At 41.7% G+C, this 13,640-nt stretch overlaps 1 protein-coding gene across 1 annotated transcript; it reads left to right on the top strand.

Annotated features, from left to right (window-relative positions):
• The first annotated feature begins 1,916 nt into the window (after window positions 1–1,916).
• On the top strand, window positions 1,917–13,338 carry LOC108935798 (protein-glutamine gamma-glutamyltransferase 4-like). Its single transcript, XM_018754672.1, has 14 exons — window positions 1,917–1,979; window positions 2,372–2,545; window positions 3,031–3,137; window positions 4,475–4,607; window positions 4,874–4,992; window positions 6,134–6,241; window positions 6,555–6,729; window positions 6,992–7,130; window positions 8,237–8,340; window positions 8,650–8,904; window positions 9,643–9,918; window positions 10,154–10,323; window positions 12,032–12,168; window positions 12,991–13,338. Exons 1-14 carry the CDS (start codon window positions 1,967–1,969, stop codon window positions 13,127–13,129), a joined length of 2,049 nt encoding a protein of 682 aa, XP_018610188.1. The 5' UTR covers window positions 1,917–1,966; the 3' UTR covers window positions 13,130–13,338.
• Window positions 13,339–13,640: the final 302 nt, after the last annotated feature.

The raw sequence follows: 13,640 nt of genomic DNA, 5'->3' as shown, positions 1-13,640 counted from the left end.
GCAGTGCTTGAAATAAACTTGCACTTATAAAAGTGAAAAATGCCTGAATGTGTTCTTTGTTAGTCAAAGTTAAAAAAAAAAATGGAGGTGCAGATGCTCTGTACCACAGGGTGTGTTCTTATCAAAATATACAGCAGAAGAACTAGATTTCCTACTAGGAATGCAGAAGCAAAACAAACATTTATGAAGTCAAAAGTTGAACTGACAGTTTGATTTATGTGCATTTCACAATCTGGCAACAGTCTATTTACATGATATTATAAATGTGCTTATTCATATCTAGTGTCACTGATTGTGTCTTATCCAATATATCAAATTTATTTTCACAGATACTTAAGATGTCCTTTTCTAAAGTGAAGCACATTGTAACAGATTCTTCTCACAGGATCAAACCTCGTCTCAGTTTTTTTAACTAAAAAGCAAAGTTTATTTGTAAGAACACAGGATTGGAACGTGATTTGGGGGAAAAGTCAAAAAAGGGTAAATGTGGCAGTGACTCCAACTTCAAACCTATGGTCTCTAGTTGCTCTTTTTCTCTCTACCACATCTATCAACACCCCACACTGAAGTGAGTGTTTTAAATGGGCAATTGGAAGCAATGGCAACTAGATCATTGTTTATAATACAGACACTCCTCGACTTATGCAAATGGATCGTTCTTCAACTCCTTACGTAAGTCAAAAGTTTCACATATCGAATTCCCCCTCCTCCCCCACCATTCAACCTAATAATAATTTTTCTATCTCAGTTATTGCACCTTGACGTTTCTTATTCTTGTTGTTTCCATGTTAACAGTTCCTTTCACATCCTCCTTTATATGTGCAGCATCTTTCACTATCGTATTCACAGTTGATACAGCTAAACCTTGTTCCCATGCTATAGACGATAATCTTTGTCCACCTTCATACTTATTTTCAATTTCATCTCAAAATTGACTGCTGTAGCTTGCGAGACGATTCTCGTTTTCTTTCAAGTGCACATTTACCACCAGGCATTCTGAATAATGAAATGGATAAGAAATATGTGAAAATACACTACGCTAACCAGAGGAGATGCGTTCATGGCTCAAAACATGCAGGAAGTGGGAAAATGGAGCTTCCTGCCTTGCCTGGCTACACCCTACTTGCACTTTACGTATTTCAGATGTTTTGCGTAAGCACTGTCCATAAATAATGTGGATGCCGAGAATTTTTTCCGTAAATCAAGAATTATATAAGTAGAGGGGTGTCTGTATTTAGGCACATGTGTTACGGAGACATGGTAACCAGCTGCAGGTGTTGGTGCACATAGGTTGGTGAGGTGGTATCCTCCCCTACGTTTACAGTTATATATTCAGAGTTATAATTGGTTTCTGACCTTCATGTGCCAATATTTTGACCTATACAGAGCTTTTAAGTTGCAGGTGATAGCTGCAGCTGGTCACAATGTTACCATTTTGATTTATTTTTATGGCAACTTGTGGGATGCACAGAGGACAGCACAGGTTCCAACAAAAATAAGCTTTTTTATACTCCAGTGCAACTAAGAACTTGAGTCGTGGCCCCTTCTACTCTTCCCTTACTCAAAGGCAGAAGTTTCTCACTGGGAGATCCAGCACAGGGCAGACCTTGGGAGATTCAGATCAAGATTGTTCCCACCTTGCCCCGGGGCTTCATCTGTCATCAGGTCACATCCTTGTTTTACATATTATTTCTACAACATTTGGCACATCAGTTTCTGACAACATCACCGTACATGACCCTACATCATATTTGTATTTGTCCCTTTTATGCCATACCAATCATGAAGAGCTATTTCTTGAGTAAATATTTCATTGACACATTTAGGGTCAAACCCTATTTAGTACAAAGTAGATTGGCTGCTGTCCAGAAAAAGAGTATTAAAGCTGTGTGTCATTGAAGTGCAGATCATTGTCCCACATTTACTCGCTCTTCTGGTTCAGGACTGCTGCTGAACAGCAAGTGCCATGTCTCAGCCAGGTAAGGGGCAGTTCCTTACTCTGAAAATGCATAGAAAATGGTATCTACATTAATGGATTTATACATTTTTCATCAATAAGTTTGCAGAGTGCCTCCAAAAAGTGTCTACAGCTGGAAATGATTGATGAACACATAACTGTATTTAACCATGTTTAACTTAGTTATGAGATTAAAAAATGAAATAATAGTGCCAACATGTGATCAATTAAACTGTTGTAACTCAGCATTGGTTCTTTGGACTTTCTATGTGAAAATGAACAACTTTCAAGGATTTAGTGAATGTGTATGGAAGGTTTTTTCTTTAATAAAATGTATTTTAGTATCCACAATGCATCCATTTGTAGTTGCAAGGAATTTGGATATTCTTGTTCTTTCTGTGTGCGTTTGATAAGCTCTGAGGGTCAAAGGCATCAACTACCTGATAGATGTCAACAGTAAGCTGCACCACACCTCAGAGTTTGTGACTCCAGATCTAGTGGTCCGGAGGGGTCAGCCTTTCACCATCAGGCTGGACCTGAATCGAGAACTCTTTCCCCAGGACAAAGTGGTGCTTCAGCTCAGTCTTAGTAAGTAACTGCATCTGGCCATATCCATTCAATCTCTGGAATGCTCAGCCATGAAATATTTATATTGTTTAGTCATCTTGATATATATCTCACTTATATAAAATCATATGCTAGGGTACAACAGCAGGTGTCTTGCAGATATCTGAATGTGCAGTCAGCAAACACACACTTCTTCTATTATTATTTACCCACCAAAAGGGAATGATGTCTGAGTGGTATCAGCTGGCTGATAAACAAGATGTTTTAAGTTCAGTTTTCCCATCATTCCCCAACCCCACATCCACATCCAACACCCATTTCCTGGAAAGTCTGTTTACAGGAAATCATCAGCTAAATTAATAAATGCAGTAAATTTAGAGGTTGTAAGTAATCTTGTAAAAAAGTTATCAGCAAGTTTAATAAAACTATTGCCTTGGCTATATGAAATAGGTGAATGTTACCTCACTCAATGGCATAAAAAGATATCACCTGTTACTTTCTCCAAGAGCTCCAAGCCCAGAAGTTGCAGGACATGACACTGCATTTGACTATGGGGCCAGGTGCAGATCCCAGAGACTGGGGGGCCACTGTTGTCCACAAAGTCCAGCACCAGGTAAGCATTAGAATTGTTATCTCCATCAGTCAGGCTGTACTTCCTACAATTAATTGTTTTTTCTGTTGCTGTACATGCAATAATAAACTACTGTTAAAACAAGTTTCATATTACTGAACAATTTTCATATAAAATGCTTAAGATTTAGCAGGGTTCTGGTGGTGGTTTTTATTCCTGTCAGACTAACTCACTTTAATTCAGTTGTGTCAGTATCTTGTATTGTATGTCATGTATGTTGTATTCCCTGTACAGTATGCATGGTATATCAGTAAAACAGCAGGTGGTGTAGTGGTTAGAACTACTTCCTCTGGATTCAGGGGTTGCAGATTTCAATTCTATCTTCTGCGGTAGTACTCTTAAGCAAAGTACACACACACACACACACACACACACACACACACTGTCTGAAACCGCTTGTCCTGAGCAGGGGTCGTGGTGAACCAAAGCCCAACTTGGCAACACAGGGTGCAAGGCTGGAGAGGGAAGGAACACACCCAGGACGGGACGCCAGTCCGTCACATGGCATCCCAACTGGAATTGAACGCCAGACCCGCTAGAGAGCAGGACCTGGCCAAGCCTGCTGTGCCACTGTGCCCCCCTTTAAGCAAAGTACTTACCCTAAATTCTGCCAGTAAAAATGACACCGCTGTTAAAAGGGATAAATCATTGTAAATATCCTAACATTGTAAGTCTCTGTGGGAAATCATCAGTTAAATGAAGTACATTTAGAATGTAGTATATGTAAAAGCTCTAAGAATTCTCAGATAAAGGTATCGGCAAGTTTAATAAAACTTTTATCTTGGCAATATGAAATGAAAGAACAATTGTCTAAACTGATCACTAAAAAAACAAGTTAATTTACAGTTATTTCAGGTATTTGACTTAAAACCAGTGTAAATAACCTTTGTCCTGGAAACAAAGACATACAGGTTAAACCTCATATGAACAGGTCCCAGCAAGCCAGAGCAGAACCCAGCAACACAGGGTGTAAGACTGGAGGGGGAGGGGATACACCCAGGATGGGACGCCAGGCTATCACAAGGCACCCCAAGCAGGGCTTGAACCCCAGACCCACCAGGGTGTAGGACCCAGCCAAACCTGCTGTGCCACCACACTCCACTCACATTTTGGTGTTGTTCAACTGCCAAAGCAGGAATGTGTTTGATTCTAGATTGTGCTTTGTTGTTTGTGATGCTGATGTTCAACTCTCTGCATTCATGATGCCTCTGTAGAAGTTACATCTTCAAAATGTCCCTTATGGTGGTAACATGCGGCTTGGGAGAGGGAACTCATCTGCAAAGATCCCTGTAGTCACATGTGATGGCTCTTTTCTGAAGTGCGACGTGAAGGTGTGGACACCCGCCAAAGCCAATGTGGGACAGTATTTCCTTAGTGTGGAGACCGAAGACAACGTTACCTCCAAGCTGGAAAAAAGATTTTTCTACCTGCTGTTCAACCCCTGGTGTGAAGGTAGCACTATGCAAACTTTGTCAGTCTACATTAGTCTGCGACCATCTGTGCCATTTGCATGGCATTACAAAATTATGTAGCCAGTAATTTCCCAAGTGCCTGACAAAGGTTTCCATCTAAGATTAGCTGCTTTTTAAGGATATCTTTTGGGACTGGAAATGGTACATTTGTAGGATCACTGCGAGATCTGGGATTGGCACCATTTTCTTAACTGTAAATGTCTGTCTTCTGTCCCAATCCACTATCCCTCCCTACTTGACGAAAAGATGATGAGGTGTTCCTATCTGATGAGATCGCCCTTCAGGAGTATGTTATGAATGACACAGGGTACATTTATGTGGGTCATGCTAGTGACATCACAGCCATGCCTTGGAACTTTGGTCAGGTACTGCTCTCTTTTAATATTTATACTCACTGTCTGCAATACAGAGATAATCAGTCACTAGATTTAATTAAATTTTTTTCCATGTCTTTTTATTCAAAACAGCACAGTCATAAGTAATTGGCTTTGTCCCATATTTGTTTCTTTGCTTTATGCTTTTGTTCAAGTGCTCTATGTCACTGCATGAGAAAAGCGCTCTATAAAATAAATTGAATGAAACTGAATTGAATCTCATCAAAGTGCATTTTCCAGTCTTGGTATTTCAAACTGTTGTCTTTTCATTATTTTATTAATCACTGTTACCTCCTACTTTATAAACATATCTGTGTTGGAGTAGATTCATGTAAGGTATAAATGTTCATGCCTGTAAGGTATACATGTTCATGATCATGCTCGGATCAATCCTTTACAAAGCCATTCCTGCTATGTAACATAAATGTTTATACGCACACACACACACACACACACACACACACACACAAAATGTCTACAACCGCTTGTCTCAGGCGGAGTCATGGAAAACCGGAGCCTAACCCAGCAGTACAGGGCGCAAGGCTGTTTATATGTATCTCGAAAAAATAAAAAACTACTAGGAAGTTGATTAGAAAGCAGCACCTGGATGGTGCAAGAGGACATGGGTTCAAACCCCACTCACTTTGTGTGGAGTTTGCATGTTCTTCCCATGTCCGCATGGGTTTCCTCCCATAGTCCAAAGACATGCTGTTCAGGTTCCCCCATAATGTTTGAGTGACACAGAGAGAGTGTGTTCCGCTGATGTATGGATGACTGACCCGTTGTAAGTAGTGTATCTAGCAGTGTAAGTCACCTTGGTGAATAAGGTGTGTGGGCTGATAACACTACACAGAGTTTATTGTAAGTCGCTTTGGAGAAAAGCGTGTGTTAAATAAATAAATAGAAATGAACGTTGGTGCATATGGTGAAGGAAACAATCTAACTGTACTTAAGAATCACACATCTGCAGCTATGTCTCTTTCTCCTAAGGTAATACACAAATTGTATTTTCTATGAGATGTACGTCACTTTGGAGAAAAGCACCTGCTAAATTAATAAATGTAAATAAATGTAAAAGATGGTTTTCTGCTGGTCAGATGAGTATGTGAGCATGTGTCCGTCTCCTTTACAGTTTGAGCAGCATGTACTAGAGGTCTGCATGGAATTGCTTGCCAAAGCAGAATTACAGCTGTCTGCAAGAGGGGAACCAGTCAGGGTGGCCAGGGCCATGTCTGCTCTGGTAAGGTAACACTCGGCATTACCATATTCTCATGAACTTTGCAGTATGTTGCAAGAGTGTAATCTTTAAGCAGAGAGTAGTAGGTGCCCAATAGCCAATTAACCTGACATGACTGTGGCTATCAAGCATGGAACTCAAAATTATATCTAAAAAAGATAAATATTAAATGCATTCTAGTGAGGCAGGTGTGCTGTTATGCCTTAAGCCCAGAGGTGCCGCTGTTGTACCCAAAAGTACACCCATTCCCAGGGACTAAGGACTTTTTGATGCTTCTGACCTGAGAGTCCCATTCAGCCAACCCAATACATTGCAGGTCAATTCTAATGATGACAAGGGCATCCTGGTGGGCAGCTGGTCAGGAACCTACCCCTGTGGCACACACCCAGGAGAGTGGACAGGCAGCTCAGCCATCCTGCAGAACTTCAGGCAGACATCGATGCCTGTGAGATACGGACAGTGTTGGGTGTTCTCAGGAGTGCTTACAACAGGTACTGTACTCTGGCATAGCCTGGTCCTGTCCCAACATATATTAAGTCACATGTCACAAATTTAGATATGAGGGTTAGTGTTCTTAGTATAACAATTCCACAGCTTGTGTTCTCAGTCTGTTGACCAGAATGATAGAGAATATAGTATCAGAGTATCATCAGAACACGCAGTAAACTCGGTTTTATCTAAGGTGTTTTTATGGTCCTAGAGGGTATTTCAACACTCTCTCTCCTTTGTGCTGCCATGCTGAACCCTCTTCAGTAATGAGGGCCATAGGGATCCCCTGCCGGAGCATCACTAACTTCACATCAGCTCATGACACCGGGGGGAATGTCACAGTGGATGTCTACATTAACGAGAACGGCGAGAGACTGAGCGATGTTACCAAGGACTCCATCTGGTCAGAGGCACTGTTCTATCCCAGTTTTACCATGGTTGGATTTGGGCTGGATGATCACACATAGGCACTCATATAAGTTGAGTATTTATGGTAACACACACACACTGGCAGAAACCGCTTGTCTCAAGTGGCGTCGGGGTGAACCACAGCATATCCCTGTAACACAGGGTGGAAGGCTGGAGGGGGAGGGGGCACACCCAGGACGGAACGCCAGTCCGTTGTAAGGCATCCTAAGTGGAACTCAAACCCCAGCCCCGCCAGAGAGCGGGACTCGGCCAAGCCCACTGCGCCACCGCGCCTCCTTATGGTAACACAGTTAACTGAAAATGAAAATATATACAGGTTTTTCGGTAAACTGATATGCTGAGACTGGAACAAAGAAGTACATGCAGCTGTAGCAAAATCAGTTCTTAGTAGAACAGACGTAACTTTACAAAGACTGCACTTGATTTCAAGGGTTTTATTAGTTAATTAAAGCCACTGGATATAGAAACATATGGCAAGTGTTCATGAGCATTCAGGGGCAGCTGACACCATAGATTGATTAGAGCTGCTGCCTTTGGACCGCAAGTTCAAGACTCACCTCCAGCTGTAGTACCCTTGAGCAACATATGTGCACTAAAATTGCTCCAGTAAAGAATTATCCACCTGTATAAATGGGTAAATAATTGTAGGTGTCTTAACATTGTAAGTCACTTTGGAGAAAAGCATCAGCTAAATGAATAAATGTAATGTAAATATGAAGCAGTTATCACTTTAGACATTGCTTCAAATATAGCTCTTTCTGTGTGGAGTTTGCATGTTCTCCTCATGTTTGTATGGGTTTCCTCCCATAGGCCAAAAACATGCATTTCAGGTGGACTGTTGATTAAATTGCCTGTGGTGTTTGTGTGTGTGTTTGACCCTGTGTGTTAAATTGATCTGCTGTGTGACTGATTACATGGTTTTAAGTAGCTGAGTATAGTTTTCACCTTTACTCTCCTTCTCTCACTGGTACCTCACACTCTTCCATAGACCTTTTAACAAAGTCACTGCCCAAAGGAGCAGTCTAAATTGCGCCCCTCCTCCCAGGGAGCAGCCTGACATGTCTTTGTACATTTCCACAGGAACTTCCACGTGTGGAATGATGTGTGGATGAAACGGCCAGACCTTCCACAGGGCTATGATGGTTGGCAGGCCTTAGACTCAACCCCCCAGGAGAAGAGTCAAGGTGACAAAATAAATAAATTTGTCAAATTTTGACATTACAAATGTGGTCATTAGATCCAAGGGTCCATGAGATGGAGCTGCCAATAATACAAAATCTCCATAGAATGTTAATGTAATATTGAATTATTAAATTGATCAATGTACGTCCGACCTATACTTCTAGGTCTTTACCAGTTCTTTCTGGTTCCACCCTTTCACATAATCCAGGTTCCAGTAGATCCTCATCTGTTCCTGGTCCTGTGTTTGTTCTGGCCCCCACCTCCTGTTCTGTAAACTAAGCCACCTGTGTGATTCCCTCACCTTTGTCCAGGTATCTTTCAGTGTGGCCCAGCACCTCTGTATGCCATAAAGAGCGGGGAGATCAAGGTGCCTCATGACACAAAGTTTGTGTTTGCGGAGGTGAACGCAGATGTGGTCACCTGGAAGGTAGAGAAGTCTGGATCTGGGCCGGAAAAAATTAGCAAACTGAAGGTACAGCCCAGTATGGTGGGAAGGAATATCAGCACTAAAGCACCTGGCAAGGACACTCGAGAGGACATCACTCTCCAGTACAAATTCCCTGAGGGTGAGGAAGGCTCATGACGTCACATGGAGGCACCAGGTGGCATTGTGGATGTGGAGGTGTAAACTGTATCCTGCAGACTGGTGTTTGAGCCCCATTAATACTTTTGAACAAAGTGGTCACCCAGCACTACCCCAGTAAAATATTCTACTTCATAAATAGATAAAATTTGTAAATTTCTCCATTTAAAAGTCTCAGTAGAAGATCATTATATCACACTGAAGGTGGGTGTGGTTCTTTTATTGTGTCTTTGCATCAAAGACTGCAGTTACTATCATTTACTGAATGAAAGTACAAAATATTCCATGAACTGGAAGACTGTTACAAACATATACTTTATATACTGTACATACATGTATGTGAAAAGCAACAATAGGAGAGATATTTTTAAAAATCATTCCATTACATTTTTTTGGTATTTCCTCTGATAAGGGACATGTTCTCAATTTTCATCTTTGCAAAATTTGTTTATTGAGCTTCCTGTTATTCATGTAAGTAAGGCCTTTCAGTGCAGGGTTTGTGAAATCATCACTCCTACCCTGCAATCACACAGTTGGAGCAGTATCACACCTGGCTGTGAATAATGGGCATTATGGTGAAATAGGCTCCCTCTACCACTCAGACACAAACAAGAGGAAAACTATCAAGCTGTTTTTACAAATGATAAAATGTGGGAATGTCAGTTGCTGTATTGACTTGGTGATTGGGCCAGTTGAACACATGTGTGTTTGTGTAGCACAGGTTCAACAGAGGAGAGGAGGGTGATGGATGCAGCAAAAGGAGGTTGTGTCCTAGATGTCCCCATGCAGGAACCTCAGTACGCCACTTTGGACATCCTGTCTGAGAGCTCCACATCCCTGGGGGCTCCAATCACTCTCAGCCTGTCTGTAAAAAGTGAGGCCCCAGAGCCCCTGAGTCTCACCCTCATGGTAGCTGTCCAACTCCAAGCCTACAACGGCAAAACCATCAGTACCGTCAAGACCCTGAGGGAGAAATTCACTTTATCGCCTGGCACCTGTAAGTTGATGCTGTGTGGTCTGATATTGGGTCATTTTCTCAGTTCACACTGTGATAATATTGCAGCCATCACATGAGACTCAAGCATGGTAAATCAACAGGACTACTTAGTCTGAATGTTTCATGTGATGTTCACATATGAAATTAGTTAGATCACTCTTTTGCTAAAGTTGGTCCAAGCACATGCAGAACTGCAGTTTCCCCTTCTTTTTTCATTTTTCATTGCTACTTTTAGGCACTGTGGTACCCATGAAAACAGAAGTCACAGAGTACCTGTCCTGTGTATCCCAGCTGAGCGACAATCTGCTTGTGAGAGTCACTGCCATAGTTGAAAGCAACAAGCCACACTTCATTTGCACAGAGGATGCAATCATCACTTTCCAGTGGCCCCACATCACTGTGGATGTAAGTTTACACAGTCAGCTTAACCAAATGACACTTTGAGCATATTAAGACAAGAATCTGTCAGCAGTTGGTACTTTACAGAAATTTGTGGAGGCACACATGCATACACATTTTCGGAACCGCTTGTCCCATACGGGGTTGCGGAAAACCGGAGCCTACCCGGCAACACAGGGCGTAAGGCCGGAGGGGGAGGGGACACACCCAGGACGGGACACCAGTCTGTCGCAAGGCACCCCAAGCGGGACTCGAACCCCAGACCCACTGAAGAGCAGGACCTGGTCCAACCCACTGCGCCACCACACCCCCCTTTGTGGAGGCAATGTATGTTAATTTAATATCTGAATGTAGCTCAAATATTAGAAAGTGTGAGTATTTTTTATTATAGCTATATCCAAGATTTAGCTTACTCTAACATACTGTACATAAATAAGGGACGTCTGTATTGTTAAGCTTTTATTAATTCTGATTTAGGGGTTAAACTCAATTTGAAGTTGCACCACCGCGCCCCCCCCCCCGCCCCTGAAATTAATATAATTAAAATACATTTTCAGCTGTATTGTGGAAATATTATTGTTTTCACCCATTATTTTTTAAACCTAGTCTGGAGTATTAGAGAAACAGGAGTGGTTGGACTTAGCATTTGTTTTATATCTGACGTTCCTTTTTCACCTAACATGCAACAAACACACACAAAATATAAACAAAAAAGGCCTAATGTTATGCAAAGCAAAGGAGAGAGGGAAAGCAGGACCCTAGTGCAAGATCATTCATTCAGCGCCAAGGGGATAGACTTTTTCTCATTGTCAGGGATAGGCAAATGGTCAGTTGATCGGCAGTCAGGGTGAAAGCAAAGATCCGTGGACAAAATCGGGAAGCAAGGCGAATGGTCAGGAGCCAGGGAATGAAGGTCAGAATACGAGGACAAAGGGGAACAGGACATGGAATGTGGTGAGTGCTATTATTGCAGAAGGGATGGTTGTCTCAGTGAGATTCCATGACTGGGAAGGGGCTGAGGAATGTCTTATTTAGCCGAGTGCTCCAATTACTGTCACGTGCTTAATCGAAGCCGGGTGTTACTAATTGTTGTGCGGATGTGACACCTAACAGATCACAACTACAGAAAATAAAAATCCCTTTCCTGTGGATAGAAAGAGATGTGAGAAAAGCGTGCCAGAGAAAAGGCTACCAAATCACTCTCCACACCCATCTCCGGTGTCAGTTTATACAGGATGTCACTTATATACTGAATTCTCACTTAGATGCTTATTTTCCCCTTAGCGATCACCACCCCAGGGACAGCAGTCAGTCCAAAATCTAAAACTCTGACCTAAGAACTGCCTGCCACACCTGCCCCGAGCCACCCATGTTGTCATCCTGCCTTGATTCCACTGAAAGCTTCTGTTTGTAAAGCAGAATGTTCCAGTGTGCCATGCCCAGTAAGAGCTATTCTGTCAACACCAATGTGGGCTGGTCTTCATTCCCCATTGACAGGGAACTGGGGAATTTATCACACTATCAAATGATTTCATTCATATGAAAATATGAAAAATTGACAAATAGCCTCTAAGAGAATATGTGCAACCTGTGTAAACCACATCCAAGGTTGTGTAATCATCAGCGAAGATCAATTACTTCATTCCAAGGGTTTGACTCATGTTTGAATAACTTGCAACCAGGGCCTAGAATGAATCCAAGTCATCTTTCTCAGATTCCATCACAGGGTAGCCTGGGTAAGCCTTTTACCTGCACCTTCACCTTCAAGAACAATACAGGCGTCACCATGGAGAACTGCAAGCTACAGGTTGAAGGTCTAGGCCTCTTCAAACTTACCACTTTCAACAAGGGGTAAGGCAGATTGGAATGGATTTGGGACACTAATTGTCTTTTCTCCTTGTCTTGGTGCATTTCTGTGTAAACAGCTTCTTTTCAGCTGAACTCTTGATTAATTTTCTGGGATACTGATGTTGAATCTCATGACTGAAAACCCTTTGAGCCAAATGCATTAGCAAATGATTGTACTGTTTCATCCTTGTGTGTCTCTATGAATCTCAAAGCTATGTCATCTGGAAAGCTGTGCTCCTGGTAAGGTCTTGCCTCAGCAAACAGGTCTGAATGGAGAGTCCAGACAAAGGATGCTCCATAAAAGCTCCAGTTAATACTCAAATAAAAGTAAAGTAAACCTTTCGATATGAGGGTTACCAAGACCCACTCCTAGAGCCAGGCTTAGCAATGATGTTCGGTGGTGAGTGTCTGGTGGTCAGAGATTCCACGTAACCAGATCAGACTCATCCCAAAATGATGATGTGGAGCCATCTTGGGGACTCACCAAGTGCAAGATGTAGAGTAGGGGTTTTAGAATTTGAACTTAGAGCATTTAAAATACAGGAATCTGACATTTGCCAGTTCTCTAGTCCCAGGAGAAATCTATTTTCTTGAATTGCTCTAATAAACTTCCTGGTATTTAGGTGCCTGAAATTGTAGGTTACTATACACAGCATCAGGTAAGCAACAAAGTCATGTGCTACAGTTGTGCATGTATGATTCGTATGAATATTGAAGGTGAAACATATGCAAATCCAAGGACAAAGTAATTTGTGACAGCTAGTTTTCAACTTCCTTTCATTGTTACACCATGATTGGTAAAAGCCACTCCCCTTGCTGTTCCAGGGATGTTGGAGTTGGTATGATCTTCCGCTCCAAGGTCATTTGCATCCCAATCAGGACTGGCAGACGCAAGATCATTGCCAGGGTTACCTCCAATCAGATCAGCGGAATCACAGCAGAAGGCTTCATCAACATTAGCTAAATCAGATGTTTGTCATACAACGCCTAGCCCAGAAGCTTTTCTGTTATTCCTAGGCAGCAGTGGCATGTTTTTATCATCATATCTTCTCACAATTACAAATAATGTATAAGGTACATAAGGTAAGCCAAAAACTTACTGTATATTGCCAAAAATACAACTATATTTATACCTTACAAATCTTTTTTTGTACCTTTTACTTTGCAGGGTGTATAGTTTAAAGTAAAAATTAAGGTATACAAATTCTGAGGTGAATGTGTATCTCCAATATATGTTATCACAATCAATTTTCTAAACACAGTATCTCCAGTGTCTCAGTGAGGAATGTCTTTGAATTGTTTTTACATTTACATTTACATTTATTCATTTAGCAGACGCTTTTGTCCAAAGCAACGTACATCTCAGCAAAAGTACAATTTATGCATTACATTAAGAGAAAGAGACATAGCTGCAGACGTTAGTCTCAAGCAAACTTAGTATGTTACCTACCACTTGCTGCACCGAGGCTCATCGT

The sequence above is a fragment of the Scleropages formosus genome, chromosome 8 (genome assembly GCF_900964775.1).
Source record: "Scleropages formosus chromosome 8, fSclFor1.1, whole genome shotgun sequence".
Taxonomy (NCBI): domain Eukaryota; kingdom Metazoa; phylum Chordata; class Actinopteri; order Osteoglossiformes; family Osteoglossidae; genus Scleropages; species Scleropages formosus.
The sequence above is the reverse complement of the archived record's forward strand: the minus strand, read 5'-3'. Positions and strand labels throughout refer to the sequence as shown.

Excerpts from the sequence above, each read along its gene's own strand:
- LOC108935798 (XM_018754672.1), top strand. Across the intron at positions 4,608-4,873 it reads GTTCAACCCCTGGTGTGAAG|ATGATGAGGTGTTCCTATCT; the intron begins GTAGCACTATGC and ends CTTGACGAAAAG. Across the intron at positions 9,919-10,153 it reads CACTTTATCGCCTGGCACCT|GCACTGTGGTACCCATGAAA; the intron begins GTAAGTTGATGC and ends TGCTACTTTTAG.